Source organism: Anser cygnoides, chromosome 4 (assembly GCF_040182565.1).
Source record: "Anser cygnoides isolate HZ-2024a breed goose chromosome 4, Taihu_goose_T2T_genome, whole genome shotgun sequence".
NCBI classification, from domain to species: domain Eukaryota; kingdom Metazoa; phylum Chordata; class Aves; order Anseriformes; family Anatidae; genus Anser; species Anser cygnoides.
The window spans coordinates 49,858,427-49,880,883 of NC_089876.1; the positions used below are offsets into that span (position 1 = coordinate 49,858,427).

The window sequence follows — 22,457 nt, forward strand, 5'->3', positions numbered from 1 at the left end:
GACGTCAGGAAGAGGTTCTTCATCAAAAGGGTGGTTGCACACTGGAACAGGCTCCCCAGTGAAGTAGTCACTGCACCAAGCCTGTCTGAATTTAAGAAGAGATTGGACTGTGCACTTAGTCACATGGACTAAACTTTTGGGCAGACCTGTGTGGTGCCACGAGTTGGACTCGATGATCCTTATGGGTCCCTTCCAGCTCGGGATATTCTATGATTCTATGAAGACATTCTTCACTCAGAGGCTGGTGAGGCCCTGGCACAGGCTGCCCAGAGAAGGTGTGGATGCCCCATCCCTGGATGTGTTCAAGGCCAGGCTGAATGGGGCTTTGGGCAACCTGGTCTGGTGGGAGGTGTCCCTGCCCATGGCAAGGGTTGGAACTGGATGGTCTTGAAGGTCCCTTCCAACATAAACCATTCTTTGATTCTATATGGCCAATTATTTTTATTTTTTTTCTGTCATCGCCATTCATTCACATTACGTGGCATTGAAATAATCAGATTTACTGATGTACTGATGTAAACTATCAGCAAATTTAATAGCTTTGCTGAAGCTCTTGAGGCTTTTAATCATCTTCTTTGCTCATATCTTTAAAGATTGTTGATAACAAAGTGGAACTTTTATATTTCACTAGACTTTTGTCTCTTCTGGTCTCCAATGTCATGGCTTACTGCTAAGGGAGCTTTTGAGCAATACAAGGTTTTATAGATATATTTATGTTGTTACCTTATTTACTTTGTCACATTTATTTCAAAAATGGAAAATAGTTCCAGAAAAACAGAAGAGAAAATTGAAATAATGTATTTAGATCAAAGGTACTGTTATATAAACTAGAAAACTTCCTTTGTGCAAGTGTTTTACAGGAATAAAGGTACAATATTGAGAAGTTACTTATCTCTGGGAAATTTGAGCCTGCTTATTTTCTTAAAAGTTGCAGATTAAGTTATCTTAAAATCAAGAATAAACTCATGTGAGCAGGAAATCTAGCTCATCCAGAAAAGTGTAAACCCTATTTGAATTGATTTAATTCCTGTTGTTGTTGGGGTATTTTGTTTGTTTGTTTTGTGATTACTTTGTCACATATAAGTAGGCAAGCTAGTCTTACATTAACCAGCAGATGCAGGAAGCAGTCAATGTGCAGTAACATGTATTTTGGTATGTGCTAAATTGGCTTTGCCTTGATGAGTAAGCATCCAGTTTTTAGGTACTTCATTTTCTCCACCTGGGTATCTAAACTGGGGGTGTGAAATTTACTCCCAGAGTCAAATGTTCCAGGCACTGCAACGCTCCTCTCTGTAAAATCTCAGTACGGTTTTGGTTTTACTATAATTTATTAGAATGTATCAGCATATCCCAGCATTGGAAAAGGGCAATTATATTTCTTCATCTGTGAATGTTTTAAAAGGCATTGCTCCTGCATTTTTGTCTGAAGACTACAGGTTTTACTCATTGTACTAAAAGGTATTTTTATGAAAAGCCTGAAGTAATTTCTTACAGCAAGAGAAAGTATATTTGAATAAATGCCAGAGAGAAGTACATCTATGGGTTGTGACCATCAAAAGCAAAGGCAAAATTGAAGGGTAACACAGTGGCTCTTTAGAATGGCAGGCAGCAGTGCTTATGCATTTAACTGATGTGACTTCTCTGCATAATAACCCATGAAGACATGGCCAAGAGAAGGAGAAAGTTGTATAGATAATGTTCTTTTTACAAGATCCATAGTAAATAATAAGAGTTGTATTTTTAATTGAGCAAAGCAGATATTTTTATTGGATTTGTCATTGAAAGGATTATTCAAATGTGAAGTTTGTCAGGATTAACATACTCTCTCATTCTCATTCCTATCAGAAATGGTAATTGACAACTTCTCGCAAGGAACAGTGCAATAATCTGTATTCAGATAAGTCAAGTTTACAATTACTTACTTCATTTATTCCACATGTGGAAGATTCACTGATGCCTTGTTTTCTCAGATCTCATTTTTACAGAAGTGCAGCCAACATAATCTATTTTAGAACTGGCTCAGGAAAAAGTAATTTCTCATCTGAGCTGTACTCCCCCAAACGATAGATTTGGGATTTCAAGACCACTGCTGTTACCAGTCATTTCTTAAACAGTTTGGAGAACCTCATCTCAATAGTGGTAAACAGGTCACAAACCTACCATATAAACCCTAAACAATCACAAAGTGATTTACAGTTCTGGCATTCAGTGCTTCACTGAATGGTTGTACTAAATATAGTTATTTATCTGTGATTCAGTTCACGTAAAATAAAGACTGTCCCACAGTCCGGCACAAAACTTGGCCCAAACCAAACATTTTTGAGCGTCAGAAAACTTTGAATAACCTGTTTTGTTATAGTCAGACTTTCCTTTGTATTTCTAGTAAAAGACAGGTAAAAACAATGCCATAAGAAAAGCCTATTATTTAAAATGAACTGACCAGAAACTCTAGACAGATGGAATGGTTCCAATACAAAATAATCCATCTTCTCTCTTATTTTCGCTTTTTTTTCCCCCTTTTCTTTCATGGCCACCCAAAAATACACAGCTGTCTCCTGATTTCCTTGAAACCACTAGTGCACTTCTACTTCATAGCGAACTGCTCCCTCATTCCTGTTAGCGCAGGAGGCACTGCTCATGCTTTCTCTCTGCAAATATGAACTGCAGTGATGGTCACCTTTTGTAAACTCTTTATCACATGGCAAAGCGTTTTAAACCTGTTAAAGGGTGGAATAAAATATCATCTATCCACTCTTTAGCATCAGAAGCAGGGAAATACAGAAAAAAAATGATACTTTATACATCCATTGGCTTACAAGAGTATTAGCATTTATGGCTTTTAACTATCTATTCAGAATCTAAATGGTTATTTGTCCAAACTTTACTATAATTCTAATTATGGATTAGAAAATCTGTATTTTGAGACCGTATTCCTGACTGCAAAGTGTTTATTTGCTCTGATTATACTCTGAGAATAAACTCATTTTTAATATATCTTTACAAATCTCTGTTTTGAAATCTGCAGTGAGATATTCATCCCAGATCTTACCTCCTCTGCATACATAATATTCCCACTAGGTGCTTCACGTCCCAGTTGCTCGGTCCAGTTTTACAAATGAAAGTCAAAGGATGCTTTCCTTAAAAAAATATATTCAGAAATAGTGGTAGGGAAGCCCCGTTACAGCCCTAACTACAGGACAGCAGGTTTATAAGACATTGCTTGACGTAGGATCTGTTTTCCTCATTTCATCAATTACAGATTCCATATTACAAGTTTGTAAAGTAGTCCTAAAACTGAACTTCTACTGAGTATTTTCTGCAGAGCAATGTATCTGCAGATTTTCAAACTGCTTTCATTTTGTCCAAAATGCATTAGGCTGCTGCTGAAAATCAGCTTAATGATCTGACCCAGCAAAATTGCTAATGGATCAGCGGATACCAGGTGCTTTCAAGGAAATTAATAAAATGTGCTTAAGTGCCTTCTCTGGGTGGGAAGTTGACATTCTTGCAGGGCATAGTTTGGTTCACATGGATTTTCAAGTTAAGGCACGTTTCAAGTCTTTTCTCTTAATAGAGCAATTTCTGAAGACAGGGATTTCTTTCTGCCTCAAATCTTCCATCTATTTAACTTATGCATAACAAGTTAATAACTAGATAAAAGATAGTTTGCCTGAAGTTCCTAATCTTTCAAAATATCTATTAATTAGAATTTATAGTGCATCTTTTCAGTTTAGGCAGTCAGCTCTCAGCACAGCTCCGTCTGCCAACACTCCACAGGTAGGTTTAAGGAGATGCTTTCAAGGTAGAATAATTTCCCAGCCTGTCTGAGGAAACAGTTGAGTTGTAATGTGGCATGAAGAATGAGATGCCATTTCAGAATGGGAGAAGGTACAAAGGTATGAACGTATTTCATTTCTGCCTACCTCTTTTCAAGATGGTAGATACAATAGTAGTGCTTACTTGAATATAAACATTCATAGATAAATGTCCATGAGGAATGGTATTTAAGTATAACTAAACTTTTAATATACAGAGGGAAGACCATTGCTAGCATATTATAAAAGTGAAACTAAGACAGTAACGACAAGCTCAGCAGAGCCCTTCTCAGGGTTTTCAAACAACATATTAATGTTGTTTGACAGCAGGTATCATTACAAAATAATGCTTCCAATTACCACTGATGCTTCACCTCACCAGCTGGTGAGTGTCATCCTAGGGAGCATTTCTGCTACTGGTGCAAATACATGCAAATGAGATGCTTTAAAGTCAAAGGGTGTGGACATTGTCAGAGCTGAAAAGTTGGACTCAAACTAGTAAAACAAAAATCAGACCGTAGTTGTCACAAGCAAGTTCTTTTCTTTTTCTTTTTTTTTTTTGATGTTTGCTTGTTTGTTTATTTGTTGTTGTTTTCCCATCCTGTTTTGGAAGGCTACGTGATCAGTTATTTACAGGTGCCAGATATACAATAGACATCCAAGAAATAGATCTGAAATTATTTCCAGCACCACTGTACCTGGAAATCCTCGTTTGTGGGAAGGAACTGAAAGATCTTCCCTTTATTTTTCACCTTTATGGCCATAATGCACTCTCTTCCAGTATATGCACAAGAACCAAAGTGATAATATGGAATAATGCTTTGCTTAAGAAGATGCATGTTGAGCTTAACTTAGACATACTGGCTTGAATATGTTACAACATGTCACATATTCTCTTGAAAAGCACTGTTCACTTGGCCTTCATTTAGATTTTCATGAAATAAATTTTAGGCTGAAATGGTGCTCTGAAAGAAGTGGTCAAAATCATAAAACAAGGTCATTTACTGTTCTATTAAATCTTCTGGAAAACTCATGTTGTTGAGATAAAAACTGAGGCAAAAAAATAGATGCTACTAATCTTAGTGAAGCTATTTTTCTAACGTGTGTACTATTTTTTTATTAGAAGACAACAATGGATGGTCTCTACAATTTGACAAGCATTATGCAAAGGACAAGTACAATAAAATGAAATCTCTGTATGCATTTCAGACCAAGACACCTGAGTGTTGTAAGTAGTTATTACTGATAATTCCTGGAAATAAATACATTGCAAATATGCTTATCAAAAATATAAATACGGTGGTTTCATTTGTAGTAAAATAGAATTAATGTCTCAGACTAACAAATGCATTGAAGCTAATTTCTGTTCCAATAAGAGTGACTCATTTTCTGAAAAAGGTGTGCCAAATATATGTCAATTAGGAGGGCAATATAAATATTTATCTAACTATATTAATACAGCTGGAAAGACTATGAAACACATTTTTCAGAGTGAAATAAAGGCAACATTCTTTCAATTCACTTTTTCGCACATCAAATGATTCTTGAACCCTAGTCCACATCTACAGTCTTTTGTCCATTCGTACAGATTTTCTGACGGTTGTCCACTACAAGCACTAAGTTAAAGAACTGTGCCCATTCTAGCAAATATAAAAGGACTGAATAATCTAGGGTCATAAAAATCTGAAAAAGAAAAAACAATGGTACCATGCCATATTCCTGTATAAAGCCTGTAGCTCAGCTGTAAAAGCTCTTTCACTGAGGTCAGGAGGTGACAATTTTTTATGTTCCTTTATGTTTAATGCTAGGGCATTCCTAGATCTAAATAAATTATGTAAAACCAATGTATGCCTTAATTTAAATTGTTTAACATAGGCTGCTATGTCTGCCTTTGAGCTCACTGTTCTTTTACACTATATTTCTTTTCTCCCCGTCTGATCGTACCACCCACCCAACCTTCTTGCTTTCATGCAGTGGCTGGTGCTGTGCCAGCAGAATGTGTGTGCCAAGGGCTGGAGATCTTCTGCGATGCTGTCAAACTGCGTGCTGTCCCTTCGGTTTCTTCAAACATAACTATGATGTAAGTAAAGCAGAAATGTGGCCTCTTGCTCTGTTTAGGCTTGACTATCAGTTCTACAACCACTTCACAACTCCAGCCATATAGTTATGACCAGTTGGCTCAGCTGGTGTTTGTGAAAGCATAGTATCTCACTGTTGATAAGTCCTTTGATGTTTAAAGTACAGATTCTCACTGCATAAAATGAAAGAAAAGAAACTAAAAAAAAAAAAAAAGCTATGTGAAATGGTCGTTTTATATTTGTAACAGTGACTTGCAGTAGCAACAATTTCAGAAAACCTAAAGAAATCTTTAAAATAAATGTTTCCTTTTAGGACATAATGCTTAGGACTTTTTCATTGTTCTATGATTCTGGCAATATTCCTAGTCTATAGACTGATAATATCATCACTAACTTTGATCTTAGTAGAACCACCTGGTTGAGCAAATCTTTTTAGTTCTCATTCAATGTCTCTGAATAGGCTATTATTTATGAGGGTTTAATCTCAGCTGGGTCGTCATAGAGATATGTATGTGCAATCCAGACTTTATGAAGAGATCTGCAAATGGTTGATACTGCTCTTTGTTTGCACACAACTGCTTGAGATGCCATTTTCTAAAAGGTGAATAGAGGGCAGTATCACCAGTCCTTACCTGAGGATCTTTCCTATAAAGCAAGGGTACAGACCTTTCTGTTCGGTTCTGTTTTGTGTCCATGAGTGGCTGAGGTTCTTCTTGCTGGGTATGTGTTCAATTACCACAAAACTTCAATTTAAGTTTAATGCAGAATGTCATATGTATTTAATAATGTATTTAAACTTGCTGTTGGCTCAGAGCCAGCAAAGACTTCAAAAGCAATGGCCCAGTCCTAGCTGTAGAAAAAGCAGTGAGTCAGGTAAGCTGGCTTTTGGGCTAGACTCTGTTTTAGTCCAGCTGTGCCCTAAATTATTTTTGTCCTTGTCAGGAATAAATAAATTGAAATAAATCTGTGTTTTAGTTTATACCCAAATATTTTCAATTCTTGGATTTAACTATTATTTTGTCAACTGCCCTGAGGACATTGAAGAATATTCTTTGACGATAAAGTATTGGGCTTAATGCTTAAATAGGTATGAATATTGAGATTCTCATGTTGCTTTTATTATCTAGCATTAGCAAAGATGCTCTTACTGAATAACAAAAGTTGCAGCACTGCAGGAAGCTGGGAGGGAGCACTAGGCTCTCCGAGTCCCATTGTAATGGGCAATTGCCTATTGCAATTGTTGGCTGCCAGGAGGGGAAAGCAGAAAACAACTACGGCCTGTACCACCAATCCCTAGAACAGCAAAATGGCAGACAGTAGAGCATCCCCAGCTCTAAGTTGTTGTCATATTCAAAACTAACCCTGTTCCATAATCAAACAGCAGCAACACCACTTTTCCTTTCCTTGAGGGATGAGGCGAGGAAGCTTGAGGCAAGGCTGCGTGGTGGTGCCTCATGACTACATCTGTGCTTCATGGCCCACTGCATGGGCTCCACAGCAGGATGGTGTCGATGGTGGGCAATGCAGTCTTCCCAATGCCTCCCAGAAAAATACTGACAGATCTTTAGCTGGTGTTTATCTTTATTCACTGTCTACTCAAGGATGAGACTGTAGCTCTCTCCATTCCCAGGAAACAGGCCTTTTATTTTTCCCATCAGCTACCTATGGCTGTGTGGGCTGAATGAGGACTGCATCTAGAGCAAGTTTCCGAAGGAATCTTCTTGCCTCAGAAATGAGGAGTGTGATTTTTTTTTTCAGTCTGAGAGGGAAAACTCTTGTCTTTCTACCTTGATCAGGAATCTAGTGATACTCTTGGTCTCACATCATTAACATTAATTCATGCTGTTTTAATCACATTTTTAATCATCTGGAGAGGGAGGATTGGAGGGGTACTGTCTGTATGAAAAACAGAAAATGGGGACAACAGTAGCTTCCAAAATTACAGAAATGGGTAAGATTATCTTACCTATTTGTCTTTTCATGTCTTTTCACAGTCTCCTCCTAATCCATTAACTCAAACTCACTTCTAGCTTAAACTCTTTACTTGAATTGATCAGTGCAGTCAAATCTGATTGAATTTAATGTACTTCAGAAACAGAGTATGACAGCAAAGAGCTGTTCTGTTTTTGGTTAATAAACCATACAGAGACACTCCTAAATATTGACCCTTCTGGAAATATCTAATTATTCCTGTCAAATCATTTGATTTACTGTGAAAATTCATTAAACACAGTGAAGTCATTAGAATTGCATGAAATAGGATAAATTCACCTACAGAGTAGTTTTATTGTGTGCATTCATTCCTACAGGTCTCTTCAGAGGAATCTGCTAAGGAAACTTTCTGCTGACGTTTTCAAGAAATACCAAGACCTTAAAAATCTGTAAGGAAGCATTTCACCTTAAAATATCTATTTAAGAGCTTTAAATATTTGTTCTCTCTGGCTGCCTGTCTCTCTCACACACATACATACACACAAAGCTTAACATCTGAGTGACAAGTCTCAGTTTACACTCAAAATTCTGTTTTGTCTTACTCTTGGGTACATCAGGTAATCATGTAACCTTGTTTGGCTCAATTAGCTTGACTTGATATCCCTCTTTGAGCAAAACTATCATTTCTGCATATTTAATTTTTATTATATTGATTGTTTTATACCAGAAAAATGCTAAAACTTCATCATGTCTGAACAAAGTTAGATTTATAATGAATAGCAATATGACAAAAGAAAGGAATGTATGAATTCATTTACTCTGCAAAGTAAAAGTCTAAGTTCACTTAGTTTTTTCTGCTGTTATGGGAAGCTTACTCACATGGCACTTGGTTTTGCTTCTATATGTCTGTTACTACTTTGATAATGTTTCAAGTAGTCAGATTGTGTTTTATTATGTCCAAAAGCTATGTTGTTCAAAAATTATAGCCTTTAATGAGTTTGACTTATACAGAATTAGTGCAATTAAGAATTGCATGCAAAATTCTAGAACAGGGTTCTTAAGTTCCTAGAAAACATAAAACTTTTATGGAAACTGCACTGTACTGCAGCACCATCTTGTGTTCACAAAGTTAAGTACCATTACCTTAAAGTCTTGGAAGATGTGTTTTCATGAAAAGAAATAGTTATACCTCCCTGTACAAAACATTTGTTGAATTGATGACTATACGTTTTCAGAAAGTTATTGAACAGTGTTTGACACAAACCCATTTTCTAAAAGCTGATTTTTTTGTCACTGTTTGTAACAGGAATGCATCAGGACTGTATGTATCGTTGACTAGTTTAATATAAAGGATTTCTATTTATAGATTTCTCAGAGAATAACACCATAATGCTTTAAAATTATTTTTTAATCATTTAACATTTGCAGATTGTAGTATTTTTGATCTTACTGTTTCATCAAAGTAGATGACGAAAAACAAGAAAAAAATAGTATTCTTTATTTTTCAGAAAATCGGCAAGATTCATTCTATATTATTATGGTATTATCTTGAAGTGAAGTGTTTTGAAATTTCTCTGGTAGTCTAAAAAGAAATGTCAAAAACATTTGTTTATTTGACATTTGCCACACAAAATGCTCTTGCTTGTAGTGGAGTTCTGGCTAAACATAAAAGTCAGGTCACAAAGGTAAGGACTGAAAGATTGGAACCTAAAACAGAATGTCAAGTACAAGCATTTCTTTGTTCATCTTCAGCAAACCAAGTGTCTCTTTGAATGAATTTTGTAATTTTGTCATGAGTTTTTATTTCTTTTAAAATATTTTTGCAATCTTTTCAACAACAGCCATGAAATTATTATTGTCACATTTAGGGTGTAACAAGTTTGACAGCTTCTTTTCCAGTATCACATGTAAATTCAGTTTAGTTGATAGATTTTAATTCTTTATTTATGATTGCTTTGACTGCATGCCTGAAGAAATCAATTATTGTTATTGTTGTATCTTCTTAGGTATCTTCAGAATAATAAAATCAGAGCTGTGTCCAAACATGCTTTCAAAGGTTTATACAACTTGACAAAACTGTAAGTATTGCTTTAGGACTGTTTAAATGAAGAGCAACATGAACAGCTCTGAGAATTGCTACAAATATCTCTCTTATTTGTTTCAGTGTTAGGGAATTGCAAAATGATTGATGATATGATTGAGAAAACGATATATAAAGAGCTATTTGTGCTATTTCTATCTATTTGAGTTTATCTGATAGGACAATACTTTGAAAATACAAGTGAGCTCTATACTACACTCCTATTCCCCAACTATGTGGAATGGAAGAAGGAGACAGTGTGGTAGTTACTTTGATAAAGGCAGAAAGAATGAAAAAGGAGTGAAACAAAAGCAAGAATTTGCATTGAATGGAAACTCTTTAACATGCTATTCTGGTTTACAGAAGCAAACCAAAGCAACCAGTATCAGTAATAAAAAGAACACTTTTTTTTTTCTTTATTATGCAGCAGCTTTTTGAAAGGTGCTTTTAACTTCTAAGGAAATATTTCAGTGAAAGAGATGATACATAAATTACATTGTTCCATTTTTTGTTCGTTTGTTTCTATAGTGTTTTTTAAGGTTTGTGGGTTTTTTTCTGTTCTACATTTTACTTTTCCTTCATGAGTGTGGTTGATGACTATCTGTTATTACAGCTGCTGTTATTACCTTCCCAGACCATTTATAGTGCCACCCTTCATTTCTCCGGGTTTCCTTTTCCATGATTCTGGTATCTACATTCATGACTAATGTCCTTAGCAAAGACTGAGCACGATCCCAGAAAAATTCATGGAACTAATCACTCCACAGAAGGAAATTGGAATGAGCCTAAAACGTGGCAGTGAAAATGCTCAGCATTGCTATTTTCTTACAGATAAGACAAAATGTTCCACATAATTTTTCCAAAAGTCCTCACTATGGAGAGTTCAACTTAGCTCTGGCATTTCTATGAAAGACACATGCCTGGACATCCCCTGCTGTCAAAGAAAATTGGCTTTCTTGGGGAAAGAGAGGCTGGAATCACATATGAGCAGGTGTTTTGCTTAATAAGTGGGTTATTTTTCAAGTAAAGGCATGAATATTGCCATAATCAAAAATAATAATTGTAAAAATTAAATTAAATTAAATTAAAAAAGAAGATGTATTCTTGTAAGTTATCAAGGAAAGATCTTGAAACTCATTTTCATGCATCTGATGCATCCCATTTGTTTATCTTTTATTGATCTTGATTCAGATACCTGAGTAACAACAAGTTAACCAATTTGAAGCCTGGTGTCTTTGAAGATCTCCATAAACTTGAATGGCTGTATGTTATTTTCTCATTTGTATGCTTATTTTATCAAGGAATAATTGAAGCAGTATAATAATATATGGACTGCTTTCATTTTTGTGTGTAGCACTACTTTTGTACCAGCTAATAATTAAGGAACTCAAGTTACACTCTGTGAGAGCAGAGTCTCAGTTGCCTGACTTATTTTACAATCCTAAATATTGTTATTAGTAATTGCTTATTACATATTATTACATTAAATAACTCAGTCACTACAAGAGTAGAAATTATTTTGGGGCAGGTCTTTACCTTTAAGTAGTACTTGAAATGTCCCAGAAAAAAAATGACTTTATCATCTGAACTATTGATTTATTGCTGTATTTTAGACAGATGGAAATTAAATACTATTTTAACTCAGTAAAATTATTAAAAATAAGCATATAACAATATATCTAACATTTTTCTGTGTGTTTTGAACTGATGGATTACCTTGGAACACTGTTTTGTACTAGTGCTTTGTTTTCACAGAGAATCCATTCAAAGTCCTGATCAAAGAATTTTAAAACATGCATGAAAACACCCTTTTTCTAAATAGAAAGTAATTACTTTCTCTAAGTTTAAAATTTCTAAAAAATATTTAATTCTTCTGAAAGGCAATTATTTTGATGAATACCCTGACATACTATGTAGTAGTGTGCCAATTTTATTTAAGTAGCTTGAATGGGCATTTGAAAAATATGACTTCAAAGTATATTATTTTTTATCATCTGTTCAATTTAAGACTGTAGTCAACTATCAATCTGATACATGCTTTGCTGTAATTTATAGGATAATTGAAAATAATAGAATAAATCGGATCTCTCCATTAACATTTTACGGACTCAAATCACTTATTCTCCTGTAAGTATGGAATAAGAACCAAAAGTGTTATTTAAAAGAACAGAACAGGAAAGACAGATATATTTAAAAACAAACAGACAAAAACTTTTTATAATGACCGTGCTTGCTCACCACACTATATTGTTTGCTGTTGCAGGAGAGCTTCTATTTCAGAAACCTACCCAGCCCCTGTGGAGCCCATCTTTTCAGTCCATTTTACATAGATAAATGACCCAAATGCAGCTATGAACTACCAAAATCAATAGGAACACAATTGCTTTTCCTAAAGGCACACAAAAGGCCAGACAGGATGTGTGAGATCCTACACTTTCTAAAATGAATCTACAGCTAACATCCTTGGCAAGCACTGGGCTCTATCCCAGGAAAGTCTGCAAAACTTTCCACTCCACGTACGGGAGTGGGAAACACCTAAATGAGGAGGGTAAACATGCTGCTGCTTCGTGCTGCCAGGTGTGACATGCTAGAGTAGGAGGATTTTGGCAGCAGCAGACATATGGTATCTGGAAAAGCATAGGAAGATAGTTGGGGTTAAAAAAAATAAAAAGAGCAAAAAGACTATGGCACTGAGAGGAAAAGAACATGGCAGCTGCAGCAGTGGGTGCCAGTTGCCCACAGGAGGTAGGGGTATGGGTAGCCAGCGCTGCTCCACAGCTCCTGCCTGGCTCTTGGCAGCAGCCCAACTTCTATCTCCGAGACCCTGTCCATAACCTGCCCTTGTCCTCTCCAGCTGCCAACACAAGAGACCCCTTCCCCTGCAGCCTAGAGGCAAACCTCCTTCTACCTCCCCCTTCCTGCATCACTGATAGAAATTACATGTCATGACAACATAGTAAAAATTCAAATTGCTTTATTTAAAATGCTATGGAATGGGCATCTTCCCTTTACCTGGTAACTAACAAGTCAAAGATAAAATAGTGTTCCACTGAATGCCATAGGGAATATACGGAAGTTTAAGAAAATAATACTGCCTCTAAGACTCTGAGAAATGAATCAAGCTTTGACTGCCTTTTTCCAAAAGTACAAATATAAGAGAGAAGAATTTTTTTCTATTAGGTAATTTTTGGCAAATATAGTCAGCTATAATTTATTTTATTTTTTTTTTTTTTCAGAGAAATGATGAATAATTCTCTTGCTCGTTTGCCTGACAAACCTCTGTGCCAATATATGCCAAGACTAAACTGGCTGTAAGTCTACCTTGTATTTCACTAGAAAAACAATATTTTTTTGTCTTTATATTGCACTTCCATACCACTTTTTCTAATGGGCACTGGAATGATCTTACAGAGTGCCTGCTGGTTCACTGCAGGGTTGATGACCTGGAGTCATCAGCCAGGTGTGTAGAAAAAAATAGATGTCTGGTTTCTGTTCTCTTTTATGCAATCATAGCATTCTGGTAGTATTTTTCTTTAATTAACTTAGAATAACTGCCTGAATGAAATAAATTTATTTTTTGGTGATTAATGTTTTGTTTTTATATCCTAGAGACCTTGAAGGCAACCATATCCATCATTTAAGAAATATCACTTTTTTCTCCTGCAACACTCTAACTGTACTGTAAGTAACAGGATACGTTAGCCAGCCCTAATGATTTATATTTGAGCTAAAAGTTTCCTGAGTGTCATGGTTATTTAGATGCCTATACAGTGGTTACACTGTTTAAATTTATAGCAAAATTTGTCCTTGATGTATGTAACTAAACTTCACTGAAGTGATTTTGACTGATAATAAGATTCAGAAAATGTCATTTTAACTTTTTACTTGGGAGAGAAGGAAAAATGTCATACTAAAAAGAAGCAAAAATACAAAATAGGTAGCTTATTTTTTATTTTAAAAAGTTTAATGGCCCAGTTTGTTGGTCCATCAATTTCAAAATTCTCATCAAATTATCTTCAGTGATGTTGTAATGATCTTCAGAAAATCCAATCTATCTTTTGATCGATTAGTACGCTACATAGTAGTTGTCACTTTTCAAATTGTTAAATCTTCTGTGGGATCCACATTCTTGGCTTTCTCATTGCTTTTAAAGTCCAGCTTGTTTATTTAAGGAGAAAGCATAGTGACAGATGAAATATGACTAAAGGAAAAGTTGCACAACTATGTGCTTGTTTCCAAGGTGCTGTTAGGTCCCAAGCTGCCTAGCCCAATTTATCTTTCTCCTGATCTCAGAAAAATTATATTGGCCTCCTATGGATAATGGAAAGACTTGAGTGAATAAAGAGCACTAGAATGGCAGCGTGGCTAAATGAACTTAACTGAAGGAATCAAAGAATCACAGAATGATTTGGGTTGGAAGGGACCTTCAGGATCATCCAGTTCCAACCCCCCGCCATGAACAGGGACACCTCCCACCAGACCAGGTTGCCCAAAGCCCCATCCAGCCTGGCCTTGAACACCTCCAGGGATGGGGCACCCACAGCTTCTCTGGGCAACCTGTGCCAGTAACTCACCAACCTCTGAGTGAAGAACATCTTCCTTGTATCTAATCTAAATCTCCCCTCTTTTAGTTTAAAGCCATTACCCCTTGTCCTATCCCTACACTCCCTGACCAAGAGTCCCTCCCAGCTTTCCTGTAGGCCCCCTTTAGGTACTGGAAGGCTGCTGTAAGGTCTCCCCAGAACCTTCTCTCCTCCAGGCTGAGCAACCCCAACGCCTTCAGCCTGTCTTCATAGGAGAGGTGCTCCAACCCTCTGATCATCTTCGTGGCCCTCCTGTGGAGCTGCTGTAGCTGGTCCATGTCCTTGTGCTGGGGGCCCTGAACTGAATGCAGCACTCCAGGTGGGACCTCACACAAGTGGAGCAGAGAGGGACAGTCACCTCCTTTGACCTGCTTCTGTACTTCTTTTGATGCAGCCCAGGATACAGAGTTTGAACGTTCAAATTTTTGTTAAGAATTAGTTTTATTCCTTAAAATATCTTGAATTCTCAAACAGCAGCCAACCGTATTACTGTGGTATCATATCCTTCTGTTCTTGTTGGTAGGTACCAATATAGCTAAAAGAGCACATGATATACATGCAAATGCATGCCTAGACAACAAAAGTTATTTGTGGAATTGTAAAACTGTAAGTTTCTATATTGATCAGCTTGTTAACTAAATTAGTGAGGCAGATATTTGAAGATCCAGCTAAGAAAGAATTTTAAAAGTTTGTGAAGTATTCTTCAAAAACAAGTAGTTTTCAAGCAACAGTAATATAAGTTTGTTTTCTCCTTTCAGGGTGATGAGGCGAAATAAAATCAGCTCTTTAAATGAAAACAGTTTTTCTTCTCTCCAGATGTTAGACGAATTGTGAGTCAATTTCTTCTTTTACTTGTTCTACAAGTCACAAAGTTTTATAATTTATTTTGCATATGTCATTTAACAAAAATTTAACATAAATTCTATTTCACATGACATGCTCTGGAAATAGCACCTATCCTCAGTTTTTTCCATGTATTTAACAAGGAAAAAATAGGCAATAAAGTAATACTCTGAGATTCTCAATAATATTGTCTTTTTGCTCATAAGATCATTGAGGTCATTGCATTACCTGAATAGAATCATATTAATTAATCTTAATTATTAATAATTAATAGAATATCACCACACTCTAGGTGCATGTGTACATTCATTGTCTTTTAGACTGGTTTGCCGATTTCTTTTGAGCTAGGGTCTTTACTTCTCTGTCCACAGTGATTAATACTCTCCATGTTTAGTAAAAATAACAGCAAGTTAGAGAGGAGAACTAAGGGAAAGATGTAGCGTTGGGTAACCCGTATGAGATGAGAGACGATTCCCATCATAAAACACTATGTTTAATTTATTTCTAAATTCTTGCAACCCAAGTTAAGTGTATTTCAATTTCTTTTTCATGTACATATAATGATAATAAATTATATATCTAATGACATATTTGAACTAGGCTAAGGGAAATCTATTGAATCTAGCTTTTCCATGTTGTTTTATCAGCATTCTTTAACAGTCCAAGTTTCTGATAAACCTATATAATAAATAATATTCTAATTGGCAAATAGAATAAAACTGTGTATCTTGGAATTACAAAACTCTTCAGCTAAACAACTGAACCTACTAGGAACTTATGATATCCCACCTATGGTTGTTTCTGCAGAGACTTGGCTAGCAACAAGATTGAATCACTTCCTCCATATATATTTAAGGATCTAAAGGAGCTTTCACAACTGTAAGGATTCTTGATTCTTATTCTTATTATTATTATATAACTGTATATTACTCATATAACATGCTTTCAGTCATGAATGCCAGGAAAGAAAAGAACATCTCTGTATACATCATATTAGCTCTCCCTAAAAACACTTAAACCAAAAGGAAAAGAAATGTATATACCATTATTTTGATATTAGTTTTGTAAAAGATGGATATTTTCATGTCCAAAAAGAGAGCAAGTTCAAATTCAATCTTTTCTAGATCTTGTTACTATATGAAAAATGAGCTATGCTAGCTGTATCAGAACTTCATAATTTCAATAGGAGTTTTTAATGTGATATAGTGATTTGGCTCTAAAAATAAATGTTTCAGAGGTTCATAGAGATGCCTTGTTAGCAACTGCTTTTTTCTTGTAAAAGAGTTCCAAAAAAAGCATAACATTTTATAAAACCAGAAAGGCATTCTTTCTTTTTCCATAATGTGTGCATAGAAAAATTCAAATGCTGCTGCTGGAAAGTCCCAGTCTTTCTCACATAATTTGAAAGAGACACTAATCACAAAATTGAAGAATCTCCAGAGCACAAGCCAGCACATTTTATCCTGCCTTTATCCTGCATTTTGATTTTAAACCAAGATGATGTCAGGGCAGTAACAAGGCTCCTCAGTGGACCTAATAGCTATGTATAACCTATGTACCTTTTGAGAAAGTATTGATTTTTTGTCCGCTGCTGTGAGCAACTGTTCCACTGGAGCTTAACCTTCCTGAGCAAAGTCCCTGTGTCTACCTCTGTCAGGCACAACTGAAAAATCCTGTAACTATTTTTAACCAGCTGTCAGTATGTACAGTAACTTATTTTTCTGATTTTCCAGCCCTCTTGGGATCAGTCACAACATACTGGGACAACTAAGTGTTATCAGCTGCATATACTGTGTTTGCACGTTTCAGTTATAGCATCAAAACAAAAACATAAGAAAAAGTTATAGGGAGAAGAAATAGGGAATATATATAGAAATACTCTTGTGCGGAATAACAGCATCTAGCACTAAAGTCTATTTTTACATTTCATTGCCTCTGTCTCTTTTTGAACTCACACAAATCATTATGAAAAGATGGATTTTATCAATAATAAAACTAAATTTTAAATTCTGTTTCTAAATGCATGCAATTCAACTACATTATTTTACTTAAAAGATAATTCCTAAAAGTTTAATACCGAAGTATTCCTATAGTCAAAACCTTTAAGTGTCAGTTTGGGAGATACAGGATGTGTGTGATGTGTGTGTGTGATGTGTGCATGTGTGATTATTGTATGTCTGTGGAGCATCTGACTACTCTTTCCACTAGCTTAGCAAGCTGAATAATGCTAAATGAATGATACTGTTTGCAGTTTTAACTGCCGATAATACGAGTCCTTCCTACAGGACTGAAAACACACATGAATTATGTATTTTTACTTTATCTTTGGAACAGGCTGTAAAGAAAACGTGCAAAATTGCTTAAATCTGTGTTGTATTTACAGGAACCTTTCTTATAACCCAATCAAGAAAATTCAAATAGACCAGTTTGATTTTCTAACTAAACTCAAATCCCTGTAAGTATCAAGTATTTCTCTGCAATCATTTATTTTTATTTACTATGTAATAATACACATCTCCTTCAGAAGGTCATAATCCAAAATATGTTTTAAAAGAAATTGCCTTTGAAATAGGTTATAGTTATGATCCTCAACAATTTCAACCTGGAAAATAACTATTAACAACGTTTCAATTTACCTTCATATAAATACCGGTATCATAATGGAAATTTCTCCAACAAAAAGAGATCAAAAATTCCATTTCATGAAGAATGTTGTCTATTCCACTATTACAGAGAAGGATTAATGCAACCCTACTTTGACCTTGCACAACTTATGGCACAATTCAGTTGTCATGTCAGAGGGGATGGGACTTTTGCAAATCTTTTTGAAGAGTTTAGGGGTAATTTTTATGGCTGAAATAACACAGCAGCTGAAACATGAATTCTGCCAGTAGAACCCTTGCTGAAACTGAGTGATGGTGCAGTGACAGTCTTGCAAAGCTGAAACTGGTCCTGTGGTAGATTAAATATATCTTCACAGGCAAATGCATGTCTGCAATGACCAACCAGCTCAGTAGAACACAGCATTTGCTTTTCCCATTTGTAACTTCAAAATGGCCATGGAGATCCAAAAATATGTTTCCTTGGAGAGGGGAATAACTAGAGTTTGTGATTTGACCCCAGAGTTGCAGCCAGAAGCCACAGCACATGTGCCTTTGTTGATCAGTCCCATTTCCTTACAACAGTTTGGACTCAAGTGGCCAAATTCAACTGAATTTGGCAAATAGCTAAAGGCCTGAAAATACTAAATCTGTAAAAGATACATGAAAATAAATAGCTGAGCACAGAAGATAATTAATTACCTCCCTAGCAGTCAAGCTGCAGCATAGACTTTAGCCATTATTTGACACCGAAGATTTCATGCAATTGAGTGGTCAGGACCTTCTATATTTTTAAGTTAGGAAAGTTGATAAACCTGGAGACAGATCTGTAGGAAATGGTATGTTTCAGCACTCATTTTGTAGAACATCCATTGCCTCCTTCCTATTTTGAAATGGTAGGAGTAGTTAGGGAAATCACGCCCCGGGATTCATTCACTGCTTAACTAAGACTAAGAAGTTTCCATATTTGGGGCCTTATTCCTGTCTCCAAGCAAAACTGTCCAGTAGCCCAAAGCAAATAACCATTAAGACTAATACCTTTCTCCACTTTTGCCTAAATATTTTCAGAACTCACATGAATATTGCACTTAAAGCATTGAACAGTAAATTCAAATAAGGCTGCACACAAAAATAACCAAAGCTCTCTTGACAGGTTGCAGTCTAGAAGACATGGTGCACATCTAATGCACCATAAAGAATAGTCCAGAAGAATACAGAAACTGAAGTTCTAAAAGAACAGCTTACACAGTTACACAGTACTGATCTAGCACTGCAGGAGAAATAATAGTGCTATTTTCCATATATTAAAAAATAAAATAAGAAATCCCACCTATGTGTCACCAGAAATCCAACATTTTCCCTTACATGCCAAGTTCTGTGTACCAACTTCCTGCTGATCTTGACACAATAAAGACTGAATTCTTGCAGTGGTTTGTTTGTCTAGCAAAGCACTCCCTGGGACAGAAATGTAAAATATTACTATTGGAACAAGTTATTATTTTCCCAGAGATGATGAAAGAACATGGGTAGAACAATACTTTGGAAGGGCAACATAATAATCATCGATTGCACTGCTGAGAGCACTAAAAGAGCCTTCTCTGTGATTTTGGAAGAACAGAATGCTTATTAGAGTTAAGTGAGATTCATTTTGTTCCACTTTAGCTTTCATGTAGACTTTCTGTTCAAGTTTCAAAGAGTGACAGATTAGAGGCAATTAAAGTTCATCTCTAGTTTCATATAATCGTAGGAACACAATTAAATGCTCATTAAGTTTGTTCTTCTACTATTGAGTTTATATTGTGTTTTATTAAGAGTATATTGTTTACAGCAGCTTGGAGGGCATTGATATTGCAAACATCCAGAGAAGAATGTTCAGGCCCCTTAGAAACCTCTCCCACATGTAAGTTGTTTATCCAGTTCACTTTCTTTGGTCTGAATTTCACAACTTGCAGAACACTGAATAAGTAAAAACAAAAGTGTCTGAAAAGTGGCATGCAAGTAGTTGTCAAATTTGACAATTTTAAATTAATTTTTCTTCTTTCAGAATATGTTTTCTGAATATTTGCTAGAGAGCTTTACTAGAGCCATCTATTTTCTGTTTTGTTTTGTTTTGTTTCTCGCTTTTAGATATTTTAAGAAATTCCAGTACTGTGGATATGCCCCTCATGTGCGCAGCTGTAAGCCTAATACCGATGGGATTTCGTCCCTTGAGAATCTCTTAGCTAGCATTATACAGAGAGTTTTTGTCTGGGTTGTATCTGCCATCACTTGCTTTGGAAATATTTTTGTTATCTGTATGAGGCCTTACATCAGATCGGAAAATAAGCTCCACGCCATCTCAATAATGTCTCTCTGCTGTGAGTATTCTGTGCATAAAGGTAAAAGAATATTGCTTTAATCTACTGATAGTGTGTACAACATCTGATATTACAATATAGTGACATATTTCCAGCTCTGGATTAACTGAACTTTTGTGCTCTTATGAATGGTAACACAAAATGCTTTATCTTACACACCAGGAAGTTTGTTAGATGCTGCCTTTGTTCTGTAACAATAGGCAGTTGATAACTTACAAGGGTTTCATGTTTGATTCTAATGATGGAGATACTGTGTCAAACTCTCACTTCCTTCAGCAAGAAGAAAAAATAATAATAAAAAAAATCAAAGGCCCATAAACCTAAATACTGGTATGCCCTTTTGAGTAAATAGCAATTCGTGTGTGTAAACATTATCGCGTGTAGTTATTCAGTTTTGTTTTTTTTTTTTTGCACAAGCAAAAATTTATTTAGACAAATATAGAAATTCTACCACTCCTAGCTCCTCAATATTAAGAATTATAGTTTTTTGTGTGAGATTGTGTTACAGTCTCAAGTACCCTTTCTCAATACAAGACAGTCTATCTAAACTTAACTATTTCACAAATGCTGTTAGTTGCATTTTGAAATGTAATCGTCAGCACTGTATAAAATAGTTGGAACATTTCTAAATATCACATCAGTGATTCTGAAACTTTGTTATTTAACCATTGGAACAGTCTGTACACCACACAAAACTGATCAAAATACCTGAGAAGGCTTCAGATCCATGTAGACAGCTTCTTTTCACCTACTAGTGCTACTAGAGAAATGTTTATTAAGCCTTTTCACAGAAATCCCAAGTAAAATGCAACAGGGGAAGAGAAGAGGGATCATGATATTTCACTATGCTTAAAATTTGAACAAGGCTCATTGTCTTCCTGGTTGCAGAAGACTTGAAAATAAGAAGCAAATACAGGAATTAAATAATTGCCAAATGTGTCATCTCTTATGCTCATGGTTTTTAATCCAGCATCATCGTTTTGAGGATGGGGCACATGTCTGAACTTGTGAGGACTGTTGAGACTATGTTGAGGGTCTACAACAGAAACTCTCTTTTGGATGCTCGAGAAGGAGCTCAAGGAATGTCACAGCGATGCCTCTTGGTGTTACCCCAGGCTTGCACAGGAGCTTCCCTCTGTCTTTTGCCTTTCCCTGCTAAGCTAATAAGGAGCAAGAATGATGTTGTTTGTATTTGCTGACTACTTTCAAGTCTTAATAGAAGCCTGTGCACATCAGTTTTGAACTATTATCAGGTGGACAAATAAAAACTAAACTTTGAGTCCAGCAGAGATGCTTTGCTCAAAGCAAACTATCTTAAGCAAAATGTCAATATCAAAAAGGAATAAAATCTAATCAAAAAAAAGGTTTGCAATGGTATTTCTATAAATTAAATTATATCTCTGCTGCTTGCAAACCAATTTTGAGCTTCAATAAATCAGTTTGAAAACAATAGCATTCTGACTATAATATTGATTTTATAACTATGTATTATTTGACGTAAATGTGTACTGATACATACGTGTGTATGTCTCATTTTTAGTAGACATATACACAAAGAGAATGGGAAATTCAGATGTGTGAATAATGATGTTAAGCACTATGCCCACAGGTGCTGACTGTCTGATGGGAATATATTTATTTGTGATTGGAGCTTTTGATCTTAAATATCGTGGAGAATACAACAAGCACGCTCAGTTGTGGATGGACAGTATTCATTGTCAATTGGTGGGATCGCTGGCTATTCTGTCTACAGAGGTGTCAGTATTACTATTGACATACCTGACTTTGGAAAAATACATCTGCATAGTTTATCCTTTTAGGTGTTTGAAGCCCAGAAAATGCAGGACAATTTCCATTTTAGTTCTTATCTGGATAATTGGGTTTGTTGTTGCTTTTATTCCACTGAGCAATAAGGAATTTTTCAGGAACTACTATGGCACCAATGGCGTCTGTTTTCCTCTTCACTCAGAGCAATCAGAAAGTACAGGAAGTCAGATTTATTCTGTTGTCATTTTTTTAGGTAAGTTGCCTTTTTTCCTTACATACATAGAGCCTTCATTTTTTATGATAACAAACCTGATTTTCGAACAGATACGGCAGCTTTGCTGTGATGTTCACATCTCATACTTAGATGCACTTACAGACTTTTTCCAACCTGAGAGTTTTACT

The 22,457-nt window shown here is 35.7% G+C and overlaps 1 protein-coding gene across 8 annotated transcripts in view; it reads left to right on the plus strand.

The window, feature by feature from the left end:
- Positions 1-22,457, plus strand: part of RXFP1 (relaxin family peptide receptor 1) — a 55,145-nt gene that overhangs the window by 29,964 nt on the left and 2,724 nt on the right. For 5 of the 8 annotated variants that reach the window (XM_048076176.2, XM_066996112.1, XM_066996108.1 and 2 more), the window contains 14 exons: positions 4,939-5,043; positions 5,790-5,895; positions 8,203-8,274; positions 9,832-9,903; positions 11,097-11,168; positions 11,961-12,032; positions 13,142-13,216; positions 13,515-13,586; positions 15,247-15,318; positions 16,139-16,210; positions 17,715-17,786; positions 19,760-19,831; positions 20,059-20,288; positions 21,898-22,308. In XM_048076176.2, coding sequence (XP_047932133.1) covers positions 4,939-5,043; positions 5,790-5,895; positions 8,203-8,274; positions 9,832-9,903; positions 11,097-11,168; positions 11,961-12,032; positions 13,142-13,216; positions 13,515-13,586; positions 15,247-15,318; positions 16,139-16,210; positions 17,715-17,786; positions 19,760-19,831; positions 20,059-20,288; positions 21,898-22,308 — 1,575 coding nt within the window. The remainder of the gene's footprint in view (positions 1-4,938; positions 5,044-5,789; positions 5,896-8,202; positions 8,275-9,831; positions 9,904-11,096; positions 11,169-11,960; positions 12,033-13,141; positions 13,217-13,514; positions 13,587-15,246; positions 15,319-16,138; positions 16,211-17,714; positions 17,787-19,759; positions 19,832-20,058; positions 20,289-21,897; positions 22,309-22,457) is intronic. The other 3 variants (XM_066996109.1, XM_066996110.1, XM_066996111.1) reach the window with 3 other exon arrangements.